This window comes from Chlorocebus sabaeus, chromosome 10 (genome assembly GCF_047675955.1).
Source record: "Chlorocebus sabaeus isolate Y175 chromosome 10, mChlSab1.0.hap1, whole genome shotgun sequence".
In the NCBI taxonomy this organism is placed as follows: Eukaryota; Metazoa; Chordata; class Mammalia; order Primates; family Cercopithecidae; genus Chlorocebus; species Chlorocebus sabaeus.
This window is the reverse complement of record NC_132913.1, coordinates 49202927-49223242: the sequence shown is the minus strand read 5'-3', so window position 1 is coordinate 49223242 and position 20316 is coordinate 49202927. Positions and strand designations below refer to the sequence as shown.

Sequence of the window (20316 nt, the reverse complement as noted above, 5' to 3'; positions counted from 1 at the left end):
TTTTAACAAGCAAGAGATGGCCATTAACAGTCTTTACAGTTCCCTTACCCCAGCTCCCACTGGCTGCCTCATGTTTCTCTTCCTTTAGTTCCTGAAATATTACTGCCGGCTATTTTCTATTCCTTTTTTTGGTGAAGAGAAGTGATAGAGGAGAATGTTCATTATAAAAACTTTAAGTCTTTGAGAAAGTTATGAAGTCACAAATCTTTGAACAGTGAATGTGAACTCATATGAATTCCAAATATGACAGCTTTGTAAAATATTTTTTATAATCATTAGGAATACACCCTACTTTAATTTTTCTAAAATTGCCCTACGGTCACCCATGATGCCATAATGTCAGACTCTTCCTGTCCTGGCTTGCATCATTTCCTATATCAAAAACAAAATGAAACAACGCTTGTGCAGGGAACTGCTGAATGCCGGGTGCTTGGCATCATTTGCCTTATTCACACAACAAGCCCATGTAGTAAGTTCTGTTGTTCCATTATACGGAAAAGACATTGCAGCTCAGGGACATATTGTCTCTGTTGTTACTAGTAAGAAAAAAAAAGTGGGGAGAGGAAGGGAGGACACAGATACTAGTATCAGACACAGCTTTGATGCACTATATTCACAGTTTCATGAAAACCAAACATAAAGAAAGGAAAAGACAGGTATTTTAAAATTCCAGATGCACTATCTGATTTCTTTTCAAGTAAAATAATTGTAGCAAATGAAGTCAGTTCATTCGTGACACTAATTTGTTTTAGGCTTCGGCTCCAATGCTAAAAAAGCGTCCTTTAGAGTGATATTTTTATCTTCTTTGACTTCCTAGTAAGTAATGATTTGATCTCCATTAAAAAAGGTTTTTAAAAATGCTAACTTTAATACATATTTCTTTTCAGTTATTTTCCTTTTCCTCTTTTAAGGTCTATATATTTTTTTCTACTTTAAAAAATAATCTTGTTTAATCTTGGGGTTAAGGAATTTGATATATACCTAATATTAAGGCAAACTCTTAATCTACCAAATTTAATATAATTGAGAGGAGCAAGACATTTCACATGTTGTGAAAAAATGTTTGCTTGCTCAAGAAATGCATGAATGCATTTTCCTGTTTAAAGTTAGAATGTTATAGTATTTTGTTTAAAACTAAAGTTCTTTTGACTGACATCACTAAGTAGAAGGAAAACATTAACAAAGGCATGTAAGCAGGACTTGTCCTATCCTGTGTGGGGGACAGTGAGCAGATGAGTGGAGAGATGGGCTGCGGAGGGAATAAGCTATTGGAGAGTGTCCATGTCCAGGAGTCATGTAGATGGTGCAAAGATGACATATTTAAATGAATTGAAATGAGCTATAAGGAGCTCCTCTTGATTAACAAGCAGAAAAGAGAGCACTTTACAGAGCTTTACAGAGATTGTGCATACAGCTCTGTGTAGGGTAGTTGTAGCCTGTGAAGATTGCAGATACAAGGGAGTTAAACTTGCTAGTAAATAGAATGCCCAATGACATGCCCGTTTTCCAGTGCAACCTGTTTCTTCCTCTGAAGTTTTAAATATTAGCATTCGTTCTTACTGCAATCCATTCCACAATGATTTACAGTCATTGTAAGCAAGACTGTGCTGGGTGCTATGGGAAATGCAAAGTATATGATGCAGAAGTCAAGTCCTAAAAGAAGGAAATAAACTTGTAGTCCAGGAGTATTTGTAAGCTGAGATGGAAAGATATCCAAAGCTGCATTTATTGTTGTCATCATCATTTTTTTAAATAACATAACTCCCCTTTCTTAACGATTAGAGAAATTATTTCTTTAATTTCCAAGATTTTGTTTACTTTTTAAATATTGGCCTATGAAGTCTGTGTTTGATAACTATCTTCAAAGACAAAACTGACAAGATCTTTGAAGGAAATACACAACCATGGTAGTTGTATTGCTAAGTTTTAGAGGACTCATTCTGGACACCCCATAGGCTGGCACAGTTTCAGGCTCATGATTGGGAAGGATGCACACTTCTTGTTCACGGGGAAGAGAAATGTAAGCATTCCTCATTTAATTCAGGAAAACCATGAAAGCTAACAATTTGGTATTTTTCACAGGTATGCAGGCCCGTGTAGTCAAAAAGCAGATGCTGTCTTCAGACTCAACTGGGCCACTTACCTTGCAAGCACAGAAAACATTATAGTAGCTAGCTTTGATGGCAGAGGAAGTGGTTACCAAGGAGATAAGATCATGCATGCAATCAACAGAAGACTGGGAACATTTGAAGTTGAAGATCAAATTGAAGCAGCCAGGTGAGTGACTAGGAGATGAAGTCAAAGGTCATCTGATTTTTTTCCCCCTTTAAAATTTACATTTTAAAGCTGTAAAGTGTAAATAATTTAAAGTGTTCTGGGATGAATTTGTAATCTTTTATCTTTACGGTAGGTTTCAGTGAAGATGTTATGTTTAGATAAAAATATATTACATTATAGATTTATATGAAGTTAAAAAAAAAAAGCATTTCCTAAATTCATCTCTGTATGAGACTCTAGAAAGGGAGTTGGCATATGTCCTACCACCTTCTAAGAACAGAAACTCAAAATTCATCAGACTCGGGGACAAACTGAGGGATAAATGTACCCTAGTAAACATCTGACTAAACAAAACAAGCCAAGCCCATTCCTTCACAGTCAAGAATAAAGAGAGGACTTCAGTGTACATTTACATCACAGGCCGTGACAACTATGAAGTCCTAGCAGTAGCTCCTACAGTCTGGATGAGGGTGACTCTGCTATTTTGGGAAAATTGTGGAGCACAGCCATCATCGGTCCTATGTATAAGGGCTCTGATAAGTATGAACCACATCTCATTCTTGTGCTCTTCACTTATGGGACTATAAACAGATGTGATCTGACTCAAGAGATGTTAACAATGAATGGTGGTTACTCATAATATGCATGTTACATGGGAAGTGCTTTACCTACAGGCATTGTCGCTGAAGCCCTGAGAGGTGGGTTTTCTTACCCCATATTTTAATTAAATAAATGGAGACTATTAGGTTAGGTACCTTGCTAAGGTGAATCAGGATTTGAAGCCAGTCTCATTCCAACTCTTATATTTAATTACATTCAGCTGGTATGTGGGAAATGTAACTTTGAGTTTCTATAACCAACAGCATGGATGTCTGGGGAAGCATAATTGGGAGGGTGGTTGAAAATGATGTTATGAAATCATAGACTAGGAAATGCAGAAGGATCCGTGAATGATTAAGTAGATGGAGAGAGGAGATGACAATTTATTAGGGATTCCTGAGTGAAAGAAATTCTCTTTCACTAAAGTTAATGATTAGCTATTTTCCTTAACAATTAAAAAATAGAGATTTAGAATAAACGGGATATGTTTGTTCAAGAGTGAGGCTTTGATATTTTAAAAATAGACTTGTATCTATCCAGATTGCTCCCCTGTGAGAGAGGGCATAGTTTCCAGAGCTTCTCAAATCTGACTAACGAAAGTCCTAAAATTACAAAATTGAGGATCTACTATATACAACCCCAGTTAAATAAGTAATGAGAAATAGTGTGTTTATACAGTGGAACACACTATTGCAGCAACTAAAAAGAGTTAAGCATAACAACATGGATGAATCGCATATACTGTTGAATGAAAGAAGCCGGACACAAAAGTGTACATCCTACAAGATCCAATTTATGTAAAGATAAAAACCAAGCAAAAAAGTTCAGTGAAATTTTTATGGAATTCAATAAAAGAAAAACGTTTCCTTTTGTCTCTTTGCAAAGAGAGAAATGCCTTAGAGGCTTCTGATAACATGCATAGGCCATGATTTCAAGGATACATTCACTTTGTAAAGGTTGATCAATTTATACACGAATGATCTGGTGCACATTGCTGTATGTCTGCCTCCTTCAATTTTACAAAGTTTACATGAAAAAGATGAGTTGAAAACGGTTTTAATTTTTTTCTAACACTGCTTAACTTAGGGCAACCTAGGACATATATCATTATGTGAAAACACAAAGACTCTCAAAATCAAGATAGGTTAATGCAAAGGTCTGCAACCATCCACAATGCTAAAAATTTGAGTTTCATTTATCAGGTATTTTTAAGTAAAAAAAAAAAAAATTTCTTTTGATGTCAGGCTAATATTAAGAAATAGGTGCATAAAACATTTTTCTTATTTCTTTACCTGGATTCCAATTCTGAACACAGTTTAGTGGCAAAGAAGACTTCTTAATCCATCAAGGAAAAATTTATTTCTATTGAGTGCATGGTGCTGAGCTAACTAATCAACACCCAGCATAAGAAGGGATTTATTTAGAGAATGGTGTTTCAGTTCTCAGGTAGGGGGCCCAGAGACATTTCTAAGCCCTACTCAGAAGTTTTTCATGCCCTTATCTTTCTCCATTGCAGGGGCAGACTCTCCCAAACTGAAAAACATCTGGAGAGATTTAAATTCAATTATGTAAAGAAAAGTGCATCTGGGCTGCAAATTTTTGTATAAAGCTGTGAAAAAAACTGCCAGGATTTGTTTTCTGTGACTCGTACACACACACACACACACACACACACACACACACACACAATTTTTATGAACAACGAAAGTAAACCATGTTCATCTGGATCTTAGGTTAAAATGATAGATATTTATCTCGGATGTTTATTTGATTACTGTCAGCAATTTTTAGTCTCAAATAGAATGAAGCAGAGAACAAATGGCAGGGTTTCACATTTGTGCCTTATCTAAGTTTTCTATACACAATGCAGTACTGATCTGTGGACTTTTTCCATGTGTTTTAGACAATTTTCAAAAATGGGATTTGTGGACAACAAACGAATTGCAATTTGGGGCTGGGTGAGTAGTTGACTGATGAATCTGTATGCATTCGTTAGTGAATATCACTCAGAGTAGGTTAATTTATCTTTCGTATGTACATATTTGGAGGTGAAAATCACATCTATCAAGTCTTAGGTCTCTGGGCAGTAACCCTGCAGAATCTCCACTGAGTTACACCTTTGTTTATTATGATGAGCGAGGGAGGTGAGGTAGAAAGAGCAAGAAGGAAGGAGTGAAAGGGAGGGAAGTGGGAAGGTAAAGAAGGAGGGAGACTTTTTCTTATGCATCAGTCAGTAAAGATTTCGTGTTATTGTTTTTAAATATTCTATAATTGGTACCACCCAGTCACTAGGGTCAGCAAATTTTCCATATTTTCCCCCGTATACCTACCAAGAAAGGGATCAGGGCTCTGAAAGTGTAGTCTTTAAAGATACTGTCCAATTAAGGCCAATTTAAGCCTCCTATACCATGCTTTTTATCTCTAAAGAGGCACAGTATATAAAGATGTGAGAAATGTGGAAACTGCGATTCGCTTACCATATGTCCTTATTCTTTTACCTCCATAAAAATAACTGTTTCCATTCCTTAGTCATATGGAGGGTACGTAACCTCAATGGTCCTGGGATCGGGAAGCGGCGTGTTCAAGTGTGGAATAGCCGTGGCGCCTGTATCCCGGTGGGAGTACTATGGTATGTAATTGCTGCCAGGTACAAAGAGATAACGGTGTGTTGACCTCAAAATGCCAGTAACAAAGCCATTCCTTTCTGAGCTTCAGTGTTTTTACAGCGAATAATAGGCTGATTCATCTTAGAGGTTCTTTTTGGATACCTATAATAAGATGATCTCATTTATTCTGCTATTGTGCAAAGCTGGGTGGTATATTTTATTACACATTTGGTTTTTTATCAACAAATTCTGTTTTCCAAATTTCAAAACAGCCCCAATGCTACATTTCTACAGATAAATCGTTCCTTATCTTTACTCTAATTTGATTCTTGGGTTTCACATATTAGCAGAGTGAGAGAAGTGTGTATCTCTTTCCCTTCAATTAAATGTCAAATATAAGTAGGGCTTTGGATGGGAAGAGGAGAGGAGAAACAGTGGAAATACCTATTGGAGGGTTGGTTTCTTTTTTTCACTATCTCTTAATAGGTGAAAGCTACTCTAGAATATGCTCTTTGTCACTGAGAGACTATTATTTTGCAAGGCATCATACACCTCTAAGACTGCAATTCTCAAAGGGGAGGGAGTAAGCGATGGAAGATGAGGGAGGAGGGAAGAGTCAGGGAGATGACTCAGGGAAGAGTCAGGGAGATGGTAAGGAGATGAATGATTTTCCTGCCCCTCTTCTGACCCCATCTGAAGTCTTCTGTCTAGTGTAAGAAAAGAATGGTTGATGATGAATAGCTCATTAAATATTTTATATCCAGAAATATGGTAGTACCCAGAGGAAAAGGCTCTTAAAGTCTCTCCCAGTCAAGATAAAGCAATGTAGAAATACATTTCTATCTTTCTGTTAAGAAAATTGGAGGGCATAGTTATAATTTGATCTACACACAATGAATTTGTTTTCATAATATTTCTCTGCTTGATATTAATTGTTCTGTTGGATGGCTTGTTTTTGGAGACCTCTAGTGGTCAATAAAATAATGGAGTAAATCTTTGTAAGTTTAAAAATATGAAATGAGAAGAAAACTTCATTTAATGTATATAGACCAACATAATACATAGGAATTGTCTAGAGTTCTTACATATGTGTAAATTTAAACAATTTTATTCAAAGATGGGACAAAGGGAATATGTAAATGGTGTTTTAAGGCATATTTTTTAAAAGTTTACAATTGCATTGTGCAGTATTTTTTAAATGTTATTTTTAAAATTTCAGATCTACTTATACACGTAAACCTGGTTAGCATAAATAAGAAAGGAGTATTGTGTTCTATGACAAGCAGAATTAAAGTCTGCAGCTACCTGGAGGAAAATGTGTTTTGCCCTTTAAGGTCATTTTCCCCCATCTAACATACAGCCTGAGATATTAATATTTAAATACTAAAGTTAAAAAAGATACGAGCATTTCATGAAGATCTTATATTTTAAAGTATCTTTTAAAATATTCTATTTTTATATTTAAGTATATAAAATTACGTATAGTCGGTTTTCATGTTAATCAAAATGATAAAATATCACTGTTAGTAATTTTGGAGGAAAATATTTTGACTTTCATAGAAATGGCATAAAGTATACATATGGAGCAACTAACACTCATTAGTGTAGTTTCTAATCTACAATACCAGTCATTCAAAAAGTGTTAGAATGTTGAATTTAGATAATATACCCATTTTTAAAATTAATGGAATTGGCTTTGAAATACTTGTAAATTATAGTGAAATTCAAGCCACTAACCTATACAGCACAATGGCAAGATAAAATTCTTAGGCTTTTTAGCTGTAATCTGGTCACTTAAGGAGGCAGTTTTCAAAGCAGTTATGTCAGGTTTTTAAAGTTTATTGCAATTTGGTCTCAATAATTTTTTTTTTTTTTACTGATATTTTAGGCCAAATATATATAATGTATCATTTAATTTTTTTAAATCAGGCAAAATATGTTTAACTATCCAAAATAACCAAACCAATTATGCAACCTGTTTTTCAACCATATTTATAGATAAAAGAGCTTATGTCATTTCAGCAGACAGATATTAATGTAATCTGTTTCACAATGCTCAACTGTTATACGACAAAAATTGAGGCTTCACCACAAAATGAGAGAAAACAAATGTTTAACTTGCATTATGATGGAGTAGCTGAGCCAATGTGGGGATATATAGCAAATAAATGATAACTGAATTATTTCTTTTTATTATAGTGAATTCCAGCCTGACCCCCAAAATAAAATATGATTTAAATCAGCAACTAGTAGTTGAACATTGTTAGGGGTCTCCAAAAGGAAATAGATGATCATAAATAAGGGCACATACTTGTATTATAACCAAAAAATTTCAACACAATTGAGGCATTAAGTGACTTCCTAACTAAAATTCTTTGAGAGGGTCATATGATAATGTTAAGATCCCTTACCCCTTAGCACTTCACATTTGACTTTCCTGTAGGTGGATTATTGATTGGATTTTAGATCATCTGGTTTGATCTTCCTTTGCCCCACTGTAAGGGGAAAGTGAGAATGGGTTAGGGCTGAGTGTGGAAAGGTATGAGTATGCAGGGAGCTGGGAATTAGCATCTCTGGCTATATGAGCAAGGCAAGTAAAAAATTACCTCCCATAAGCTGCTTTAGCCACCCTTTTCCTTGTTCATAACCACACAGAGATACTTCTGAGAGTAACTCTATATTCCTATACATGAGTGAAGACATATGGAAACACTGAAGTGGCCCATTAAAAGCAAGAAAAGTTGTTATTGTATGAATTAAACTTCTTTTTCTTTCACAGATTCAGTGTACACAGAACGTTACATGGGTCTCCCAACTCCAGAAGACAACCTTGACCATTACAGGGTAAGAGATGAGGACCTATGCCTATTCTATTTTATAACCTATTTATAAGTGCTTTAAGAACCTTCTTAAGTGTATCTATTCTAGAAAATATATATTTTTATTTCCAACAAAATTCTTGTTAAAAAGAAATAACACAGGTGGTTTAGAGATACTCCAATAGCTTCCCCTACTATATTCTGCATAATTACAGTCTTTATCGTATGCTATATAGGTCACAATATGCATTCATTTAGAAATACAAAGCAACATCAGATAATTACTTTAATTATAAAATTTCAGTTTAGAAAACCTATTAGAAATTCAACGTATTCCTTTAGAGCCCAGAAGACTCTCTAAACCTTTAGCTATATATTGAAATTTCTTACAGTATTATCATAAGATGTATATATGAGACTATAATTTTCTTACTCATAGCCAATTATGTACGGTTTTGTTCACACAAGATTTAAGTAAAGCAGGTGAGAGGTAGGTACAGTTGGGCAGTACCCTTAAAAAGCCCTAAACCTAAATCACTGAATAGCATCCAACAGGCTGGTTGCCTGATGGGAGAACCAGTGGGCAGGTTGCTCTGCAGATGGGCTATAGCATTTAAAATATGGTGTGGGTGCAACTATCATTGACAGCCCCCATGTGCTAGTGTAGATGCCACGGCAAAGCCAGAGCATTGTCTTTGGTGCCACATTGATGCAGCTGGAAGTGCTAGCATAAGTACTAGGGACCCTTCTGGCACTTTGATCATTCCAAAACTTTGCTGATTCTGTTTGTCATGTTAGGTTGGAAAAAAATTGTTTTAAAACCCTGAAACTTACAGCTGACAAGGTAAATCATCTATGATGTTTACATTTTCCAAAGAATGTTCACAATTTTTTCCAAGACAGTGAATTAAAGAGAAAGAAAAACAGTAAGAATAACTTAAGAACACAATTTCTTCTCATCTGTGTCATGACTTCATATTAATACATTGCTCTGAGCAATATCCGTATGTTTTTGTAAGATGTCATCACTATTACTATGGATGCTGAAGTCATCTGATCAAAACACAGTAAAACTCAAAAGTTTCTAGTTTTGCAAGACAAGTATAGACAATTTAGATTTACCAATTACTTTCAGCTTAATGAGTAAGGGGTATGTGTGTGTGTGTGTGTGTGTGTGTGTATGTGTGCACGCGCGTGTGTGCAGGGAGCTGTGATAGCAATGTTTTTATGTGTTAGTGGCTATATGACAGTTTTCCTGTCTGTTTATCAGTTAAGATAGAAAAGTAACAATCTGCAAAGTGAGATGCACAGATCATCTACCCCTACAAAAAAGTCCCATAATTACATTGTCCCCATTTCTGCTAAGGGTCGCATTTAATACTTAGGGCTCAATTTTTCCCATTCTTTCCCCTCCACCTCCCATAAGCTGCTTTAGACACTCATTTCCTTCTTTGTAACCACATTGTTATTGTCATATAACCTATCTCCTTTTATAACAATAACCCGATTTGTCTCCCCTTATCCTGTCTTCTCACACTCCAGTCTACTGTGCACAGAGCTGGGAGATTGACTCCCACCCACAACATGTTCATGGTTCCTTCATGTGTACTCAACTAAGCCCAGTCCTCACTCTTTACCAGGTGTTCGGCGCCCTTCCTACAGTAGCCCACTTTGTCTGGAATGCTTGCTGTTCTCTGAATGTTTCTGTGGCTTTCCCTTTTGTGCCTTTGCCCTCTGCTCCTTCCACCTGGAGTGTCATTTCCCCTCCATCTCCACCCACTCAGAAACTTATACAGCCCTCTCAGTGGAGTAGCATCGTCTTTTGAATCCCCTTTTGATAGTTTCCTTGTATATCTCTGAATCTTCAATTTTATTCCACCTTGAACTGATAGGTATCTTGTACTGAATTTTCCCCTCTTCAGTACTGTTAGCTCTTCAAGGTGTACAAGCTATTCAACATTGTATTCTTTGCCTTCCCCTTTAGGGAATATAAACGCCCAAACCTTTCCTGATTTAACTTAAACACTTTTTGAAGGGAAACATTGTTATACAAGAATTTCTCCATTGCCGCTTTCATTTTCCGGTTCAAATTTTCTTGTTAACGACCCAACCAGACTACTTAAATTTGATTGTCATAGAGTTTTCTCCTAGAAAATACTGAAAGTTCCTGAAACATTAGAGGTGTAACTGCCTAGGATCCCAATCCCTCACTTGAACATGGTGGATGATGAATCCAAAACGTTCTTTTAAAAAGTTATATTCTAAAAAGTGGAGGCTGGAATCACAAGATCAAGCCCTAACCCTCACATCTAAGGAGGTTCATGGCACCTACCCTACTTCCTCAAAGAACATCAGCCAATGGGGTATTTCCCCATCAACCAGCCCTCCCTATATAATGAGATGGGATAATTGGCTGTAGTCTGCCATTTCAACCTGCATACATTTCCAGTCTTTCCTATAGACTCCTCATTCCCACATAGATCCCCCTCTTCTCCAGCTCTACCCCCCACTGCGGTGGCCATTTCCATCTCCCCCTTTAGGTGTTCGCTGCATGAGGTAGTTATGTAAATAGAAGTCACTTCCTCCTGCCAATGGCAACACACGCACACTGGGTGCACAAAGTCACTCTTTCACTTCACTGCACAGATGGCACCCGAGGACTGTTTAATCCTTCCACGCCAGGAGTCGGGTTTTCTTGGCACAAAATTCATTGCTGGCAATGGACACATTAAAACTGCCAGTACCAGGGAGCTAAAGGTTCCCAATGTGTTACTAAGAGGAATTATTTGGGAGGGCGATAGTTAAGGTGGGCAGGATACAAGTGAGGCAAATGCACTAACTGAATTGTCTCCACCGTGGTAAGTTGCTTCCTCCGAAATGTGGAGAACTGAATCTATGTGGAGAACTGAATCTAAGTGCCTATTTTTGGTGCACAGCAGGCTTTAGAATAAAGCTGCCCTCCTTTGTTTTTTAAATGAGCCTGTGCTTTTGTCTCTGGCAGGAATACATTCAAAGATTCTATTTTCCTCCAAGGCCCCAGCTGCCCCTCTGGACCCCATCTTTTACTTTTCTTTCCCAGGTTGTTTTTCTTTTCTCCTCTCTCTCTCACTCACTCTCTCTCTCTCTCCCTCTCTCTCCTTCTCTCCCTTTCTGTCTTCCTCCCATCCTTTTTGAAAAGACAAAGGAGACAATTCCTTAGAGGATTTCACCACCCTGTGCATTTCAGTGGATCAGAAGGAAATATTTTTAAAGCGGTTCACATTTAGTCTGGATCAGTGACTCTTTTCAGTACACTGAGGATTAGGAATGACCAAAGTGTGTAACAAGTAAGGCCTTGATCTCTGTCCATGTTTTCAGCTAAATAGCCACTGATACGGTGGCCAGAATTATAGCCTCTGGAAGAAAATGCAGTTTTTAATAAAACTCAAATAAGAAAAGGATTTATTATTAGGTGATTGTTGGTCTGGATTTGGAAGAATTTAGAGAAATTCACGTCACCAAGAGAAGCACATCACGTGAAATCAAAGTCGTCCTCACCATTGAGGAAAGGGAATTAGAAGAGCCATTTGCATACATGAACGGAACAGGCGGGGATGCCATGTGCAGTTGTTCAGCCTGTGCCCTGCTGAAAGCCAGACCACACTCCATTTTCTAAGGCACACACCTCCAGGGCTGTGTCAAACCAGATGGAGCACCCTTTCCTATTCTTCCAAAGCTGCCATGTGGATTAGGGGACCCTGAGACTAAGGCTTAGACCCAATGCAGTGACACAAACAGTGACTCCAGAAGACTCTTTTTGGAGATAATCATCCACCTACTGGCAAGAGGCAAGGGAGAAGCACTTTCAAAGGATATCCAGACCTCAAAGAGGAAAGCAGATGTTCATCCCCCCTTATCTCAAGGAGCTGATACCAGAAGCTCTAAATGGGCAGCTAAAGTGGAGGGGTGACAAATCTGAGCTAAAGGGCAGTATAGCTCTATGGAAACATCTTTTCTGCAATGTGTCTCAGTCCATAGCAGACAGATATGGTGACAGATTTGAGCAAAGGAATCAGATCCAAAGAGGCAACCCTCACAACCAATGTCAATCAGCAGACAGCAGCTGTAGCCACACCTTGCGGAGTGGGCTCCTAACAGTGAGGAATGGTCTCTCATGTGGTCAGTCACAGGTCTTTTAGTCAAACTTGTAAAAAATGTTAACATGTGGTAGACTTTCATTCACCCATTCAAGGTGCCTGGCGTTTTAATCATTCAGAAGTTTATTCCTTGTCAGTTAGAGAAAACAGTATTTTGGGAGAGAAATAAAAGACAGTAGGAAATAAAAGATGAATTTGAATATGACAAAGTAGCCAATATGTATGAAAAAGACTTGTGGTTTTCCAATTGTGACTATGAAGCCCCAGGAATTCTATACCTTAGGAGCATGTAGGAAGGGAAAGGGGAGTGGCCGAGAAGTTAGGGTTTCCCCTTCTCCACTCCCTAGCCAGAGGGGATCTAGTTTCACTTATTTCATTCATGTTTTCATTCATTTATTAAGTGCTTCTATGGCATGCCATCATTGTAAGCTCTTTACATGGGTTATCAGGTTTAATTTTCCTCCCGATCCTTTGAGATAAGTACTGTGTTTCTATTTTACTGACACAGAAACTGAGGCACAAAGATGTTATGCAACATATTGATATTGAGGTTTAGAAAAGGGAGAGAGGGCACTAATCTGAATCATTAGAGAAAGATTTCAGAAGATGGGGAGGATGAGCATGATGTTCTCAATAGGTTACATATTGGGGGGAGGCAGATCAGCACAGTAGACAAATGAATAGCAGGAAGAGTGGTTTTCTGGCGATGTGTGAAGCAGGTCCAATGAACTGAGGGATAACAGAAGAAGGGCTCTGAGAAGAGCAAGCCAAATGCTGGCCAAGAAGGCAGGACATAAGCCTAGGGAGGGGATGGATTTATGAATACACACAGAAAGAAGTATCAGATCAAGGGCAAGAGAAATAGGACCCAAGTCCTGAGCCTTGTTGCCAAGAGAAGAGGGCAGCCTGGAACACACAGAAGGGACTGATTTAACTTGTAGAGGAGATTTATTTTGCATTTTGCTCAAAATTTGATAGGCTTTTGGCAAGTGTATGAAACAGTCATAGATTTGGCAGTCTTCTGCTAGCAGATTTGAAATGTTCAATCCTTAAGAACTGCTGCATCGTTAGGTTATGCAAAACAGGGTGCAATTTTGTAAATATGCCATCTTGTACTGATTTGACATTTGTTCTATTATCCCAGAATATGCCAAAGGGAGAGAGACCTTCAGATTTAAGCCAAACCTTAACTTGTTTGTTGAGTGCTGATAAAATGTTGACTGCTGTGTGATCTTTAAAGAAGCCAGTGTTGCTTGGTGAGGCCTGAGGTAGAGCCCCCTGTCTGGGGTTGATGGGAGCTCTCCTTGGCATCCCATGAGTACAGTTGTTTGATAGATGTAAACAAGTAAAACATCTGATTTAGTGAGTTGAGTTCATTCTTTTCTTAAACATTTTCTGTGGCCCCTGTTGTGGCATTAATGGTGCTTCCCCAAATGGCATCATTTAATATTAATTATGGAGCTTTGGTTACGAGTAGGAGAATGCACAGAGCAAGCCGCTAAACCCAAGATCATATCTTACTGAAGTGCTGGGTTGCTGTCCATTAGACCCAATGACTGTGTGCTCTTTCTATAAGATCTTATAAATGGGAGGAGTTGTTTGGTTGTGATGTCAAGTGCCAATAGAATATGACAGTAAGGGACATGGGCTTTTGGGATTAGGCCAACATGTCCTCAATTTCTGTGTCAACCACTTAACAGCAGTATGAGATTGAGGAGGCTACTTAACCTCGCTGAATCTCAGTTTCCTCATCTGGATAATGGGATAATCAGACCTACCTCACAGGGTTATTGAAATCATTAAATGAGATGCTTGTGCCTGCCATGAAGGAAGCTTTCAAAACATGGCAGCTGCCACCACTATTATCTCCAGGAAGCAAAATGTCCTTATGGTTCCTAGATGGCACTAGGGGTAGTTTAAAAATTGTTATACCTTCTGTTTCTCATAGTACTCTCCTCCTCTTATCAGCTCTCTTTTAATTCAAAAATACAAAGATTTATTTGTTGGAAGGTAACTGAAGAACCAGCATGATCCAACGAGCAGCTACAGATGGTTCTTCTTGGGGACTGAAGGAAAAGCTCCTCAGAGATGCTGTGGAGTCGGCACTGCCACTGGACCGATCCTTCCCACTTCTCCTTGCCAGGCTGTTGCTGGCAGCGGGGCTCTCCGGAAGTTTCTAGCCTCAGGAGAGTGCCAACTGCACCACCATTGCATCCTTGCCCATTTATCACTCTGAGTTTCCTTTTTAGTAGTTGGTGATAGACTATTCGGCTTCTAACTTAGTCATCCATTTCCTTTTTTATTTCTGTTTCCATGGATAGGCAAAGAGGGATTATCCTCTTTTGGTAGGTTAAAATAGCACAATTAATTTTTTTCTAATCATTAATCATACCTTAAATTCATGCCGGTATTTCCTTTTCTGGCTTTGTGTGTTACCTTTACAGCTTCAAGTGTGCCATACAGTGGACTGTAAAGGGTGTTAATTGAGAAGCCAGGGTGCACAGTTGAGTAGGGAATGATCAATGGTTCCAGAGGCAAGGTGACACAGCTGCCTTTTTCTGGGGGAAAAAATGTTCTGTGTAGCCTCAGAGCCTTAAAGTGGGTGTGTGTCTCTCGGCTGCCTCTCTCCCTCTCACAGAGAGGTCCCTCTGGAGGCTTCTCCCAGTGAGCAGGGGAAGTGCGCATTTGAAATGGCACACTTATCTTGCAGTTGCAGGGGAAGCTTTTGTTTTATTTTTCTCTTGCTGCATTAAAGTATTTGTCTTTCTTTCTTTGTAGTGTAATATTGTTAATGTAAAACAATTTGCATCATGACACTTTTATCACAGTTTTCGTCTTTTTCTCAGTATGTTGCATTTCTCACCATGTCTAGTTCATCACAGCTACAGTGTGTACATCACAACATTTATCTTAGGCTCAGGGTTTTACTTGTTTATAAAAATTGTCTTCTTTCAGCCTGTATTCACTCCATTTAAGAAAAAAAAAGGCAGCCAGAAACTGTTTTGGTCCAAACTCCAGTAGTTATCACATTCCTTGCTAACTGTCCTGCGTATTTATATGTCTCCTAACTATTAACTCTATGTTTCAATGACATTTCTCAGTTTCATGGCTCGGGGAGGTTGTAGGAGCAGCTTTTGCTTTTCAAGCTGCCAAGCAAGGCAGGCCCATGAGGCTTTTGGAGGTGAGGTGAGGTGGCACAGTTGTATATTTGGGTCAGGTCTGCGTGTTAAAGTTGACTGTCTTCTGCGAGCAAAGAGCTAAATTTAATTTGGAGAGAAACAAGGAGGCAGGAAGTCAGTGCAGGCTGAGAGCATGGCTAACGGAAAGGATCACCAAAGAGGACTCACATGAGGGCACCTGGACCTGCAATTCAGGCGATTAATGTTCACAGTCAGTACTCAAGCCTCAGCCTTTCTTGTCTCCAGCTTTGAATGCTGCACAAAACTGTCTTTTAGGGAGATTTATTTTGACCTATTCCTCTCTGAAGGACAGAGAATTGCTCAGAGTTCTATTGCCCTATTAGGCTATACGTCACTTGCGTAGTCACAGAATATGCCTCCCAAATCACCCAGGGCTGTGCAGAGCAATCTCACTTCTGATTAGTGCAATCTGAGAAGGCATGGGGTCTTAGGAGGATCTCAAAGGATACCCACTATTATTGTGCACTTCAGATTCCAGGACAGTTAATTAACATTTTATTTCACACTGTTTCTTTGCCAGAAGATCACATCATAAACAGCTTGGAATTTTAGTAGAGATGCAGCGCAATGTAGGAAGTAAAAAGGACTTGCTGTCAGACTTTGTCCAGCTCTGACACTTGCTGTAGTTGTGACCTGGTGCAGGTTACTCACCTTCTGAGTCTTGGTGCCTCCATCTAGAAAGCAGAATTGATCTAGACCTATTTTAAGTGAATATTGCCAGGATTAGATATAACAGTGCTTTTATAAACCCTTATTTATATGTGATGCTTAACACAGCGACAGGCACAGAGTAAATGCTCAATTGAGTGTTAGCTATTACCATGAATGGCATGGTGTATGGATTGAAAGTGGGCAAAACATATCTCAATACATTTCAGAATAAGCATATTTTATTCTGCCTACCCCAGCTGATAACACTTGATTCTGCAAAACTAGGACCAAATATAGTGGACACTGCAAGTGCTTGATAATTTATTTCATTTACTCATTTAATTGATAAATATTTAGCATTCTATTAGTTGTTAGCAGTAATGCACAATATTGACAAATCTTTTTTCTTATGGATCTTATCATTTAGTGGAGTACATAATAAGTAAATGTTGATTGACTAGATGAAAAAATGAATGGAGGGATGAATGGTGATGTTGGGATGGATGGACAGATGGATTTATATTTAGATGTATTTATCTGAGACATCTTACCAGACAAAAAGTTTCTCAAAAATAAAAGGAGTCTCACTCAGGTTTTTATTCTGAGAGTTCATGAGTAAAATTCTCAGTTTGGGTGAGAAATGGAATATGGTCAGAACAAGTGGGAACTAGCCTGCACAGAAGAGGAAGCGCATTTGTTTTAAGCCTCCTAGGCCAGGATGACCTTGGGACATTCAGTCAACTGAAACATTTTGGGTGGCTCTGTCCTGAAAGTCATAGATAAAATGTCTTTTTTCCAGAAACACTGTTAAAGAATTCTCACATCAGCATCAGAAATTTAACCCCCAAAAATGCTTTTGCCATGCTTCTTTGTTCCTATAATTGTGATGGAGTAAGAGGAGTTACAGGAGCCCACCCTTATTTAAGATGAATACATTCCAAGACCCCCAGTGGATGCCAAAACTGTGGATAGTACCGAGCCCTCTATACATTATGATTTTTTTCCTCTACATATATACATACCTATGATAAAGTTTATAAATTAGGCATCATAAGAGATTAACAATAGTTAATAATAAAATAGAACAATTATAATGATAAACTGTAATAAAAGTTAATTGAGTATAGTCTCTATTTGTCAAAATATCTTATTGTACTATACTGCAGGTAACTGAAACCATAGAAAGCAAAACTGCCAATAAGGGAGGACTACTCAATTCCAGTTTTATAGAAATCAAAGCTCAAAGAGCAGCATATCTCCAGTTGCATAGCTCACTGATATTGAAACTGGAACTTGAATACAAACACGGTTACTTTAGCCCCATTCCCTTTCTGCCAGGCCACCAAGGTTCCCATCAAAAATATAAGCAGATATGAGCTACAGAGATATCTGTGAAATATAAACCTTGGCTTTCATAAAGTTGAATTTGATTCACCAAGGTGCTGCAGGACCAGCTGGTTGCTTTTAAACCCATGGAGATGCTGCTGCCCCTTTCCTGCCCAATCCATAACGGGACCATGAAAGTGGACTCTAGCTCACCCCCTCCCAAAGGCACTACAGTATTTTGTGGCATTTTTACCTTCATCCCAACTTTGGTAAATATCCTCAAAATTGATGACCAGCTCTAGATGCTTTCAATGGCTTTTTCATTCAAAACTCCTGACCCTCATTATAGGAGCCCTGGCTCAGGCCACATAGCAGTCTCAAAAAGCTGAGTTCCTAATTTTTTAAAAATCCTATTTCCTTGACTAATTTGGGTATGACTTGATCTAATAGTATCTCCTCTAATACACAGAATGAGGCAGACAACAACAACCCACTGATTTTCTAAGGCCATTTTTGATCTTTTTTACCCTCTTCCCCTCCCATATGTTACATTTGCCTAGGTTTTTAACATCTGTTCCCAAAGAGGTAATATTTGCTTTTCATTCAGAGCTTAGCAATGTGGACCAAAGTTCACATGACATATTGCAGAGTATGTTTAGTTGCAAATGCTATGTACAGGCTCTTTGAAATGTAGCATGTATGGCACCATGTGACACATGGTTGCCATGGCAATACACTTTTTGGCTGAACTACAGCAGAAGCCCATGGAACATACATTGCTAATATGAGACTCTGCCCTGTGCTAATGCATAGGACACAGCCAATCTGGGATCTGGGACTCAAGGGGTTTTGCATGCAGGCTGGGTGGCAGGTGCCCTCTTCCTGCATGTTCAGGGAAGATGTGGCATCCTCCCTTCCAGTCCTGTCTCCTAGGCACAGGGCATGCTGTGCATTCTGCCATGCATGGAGACAGCATTTGCTTGAATATCGGTTTGCTATATTTTGTATCAAAGGGGGCCCCAGCTGAAAACATTTTATTTTGTAAACTGAAGTGAAAAATCAGTTTATGGCAGATCCTTTTTTGAATAATGACATTCTTTTTCCCAATTCCAGAATTCAACAGTCATGAGCAGAGCTGAAAATTTTAAACAAGTTGAGTACCTCCTTATTCATGGAACAGCAGATGGTGAGTTTCAGTTAATTAGACTTTTTAGTATCACAGACAGGTTTGCAATTTCACTACTGACAAAACAAAAGCATGAGGGGCAAGACTGTTACATTTACTTCAATAAAACAGTGTTGCTTTCCACAAGTCACTTGTCTTGGGCTAAATGGGATGCTGAGTCCTAGAACTTCAAACGGTCCCTTTCTTCTTATGCCTTTCCCACCCCTTGGTACCAGAAAACTGGAGCGGCTATTAGCTACTTTGTGTTTCCTTTCTCTCCCTGCAGATAACGTTCACTTTCAGCAGTCAGCTCAGATCTCCAAAGCCCTGGTCGATGCTGGAGTGGATTTCCAGGCAATGGTATAGAAAAACTTTGTGCAAGGGGAGGGAAGTTGCTGGTGGGGTATAGTTTCCTCTTTCTGGGCCAATTCTCTTAGCAGTGCCAGAGACAGGACAGAATAAAAACATTAAAACAATTTTTTTTTTCAATGTGAAGTCAGAAGAGTGGTATCCTTGAGCCATGCACAGAGTAATGTTCAATAATATTAGTGAGTTCGTGGTTAAGAAGCACAATATTGCATATCCTGGGAGTATCAAGACACTGCTCTCCTGTTCATGTGATTGTTCAGTCTCTCCCTATTTTGATTCAAAAGTAATCACTTATTCAGTAAATGTGTGGCAGAGTAATTCTAAAGTGAAACCAGCATGATAATAGCTCAGCTCAAATATGAAAATCCATTTCTGTCTGGTACGTATTACTAGCCATTTGAACAACAGTGGGATCTTAATAATCAGCATGCTTCAGTTTTTGCAATTGCAAGGTGATCTTTTGTTAAATAACCACAGTTTATTTATTAAACAATTAGGATTGTTTTATAAAGTCAGAAATGGCTAGAGCTGTTGTTGTCTATGCAGAGGATATTTCTGGGTATTATGTCAAATTCATTTTCTGCATTAGAGATTTTCAGATGAAGGAAAAAATACGTATTTTTATGTATGTATGTATGTATGTATATGTATTTATGTGTCCTCTAACACACATGATTTGCTATGTGCTCAGTTCAAATGGTGCCCAATGCATAGGAGTGGGACAGTTACTTGATACTGAGAAAAACTGGCTATCTTTTGGGTCAGTGCTTTATAACAGTTTGAAGTTTATTTTTCTACTATTCAAAGGAAAGACACATGCTACTTAAATTAAGCTTTTTTTTTTCAAGTTAACTTATGTCTCTGTAACGTATGTTTGCCCAGTAATGACTTCCCAATTATTTAATAAGGTATGAATTGATAAAATTTTGCCCCAGATCATAAATTCCTTTTACATAAATGTCAAATATACAGATTTTTAAAATACCAGTTTAAAATCTAAGTGTTTGCAAATAATACATCTGACTTTTGACTTCACTTCTATTAAACATACATACGTAATATTGAAATAGATTTTTTTCTAGTTTCTTGGTGCTATATATTAGGCAACATTGCTTTTAAAAAATCATTTATTTTACTACAGTTTATCTTACTAGAGTATACAGAAAT

The 20316-nt window shown here is 38.2% G+C and overlaps 1 protein-coding gene across 2 annotated transcripts in view; it reads left to right on the top strand.

Moving 5' to 3' along the window:
- Window positions 1-20316, top strand: part of DPP4 (dipeptidyl peptidase 4) — an 85960-nt gene that overhangs the window by 61893 nt on the left and 3751 nt on the right. For both annotated transcript variants that reach the window (XM_007965152.3, XM_007965151.3), the window contains exons 20-25: window positions 2083-2277; window positions 4781-4835; window positions 5407-5506; window positions 8263-8327; window positions 18729-18801; window positions 19067-19140. In XM_007965152.3, coding sequence (XP_007963343.1) covers window positions 2083-2277; window positions 4781-4835; window positions 5407-5506; window positions 8263-8327; window positions 18729-18801; window positions 19067-19140 — 562 coding nt within the window. The remainder of the gene's footprint in view (window positions 1-2082; window positions 2278-4780; window positions 4836-5406; window positions 5507-8262; window positions 8328-18728; window positions 18802-19066; window positions 19141-20316) is intronic.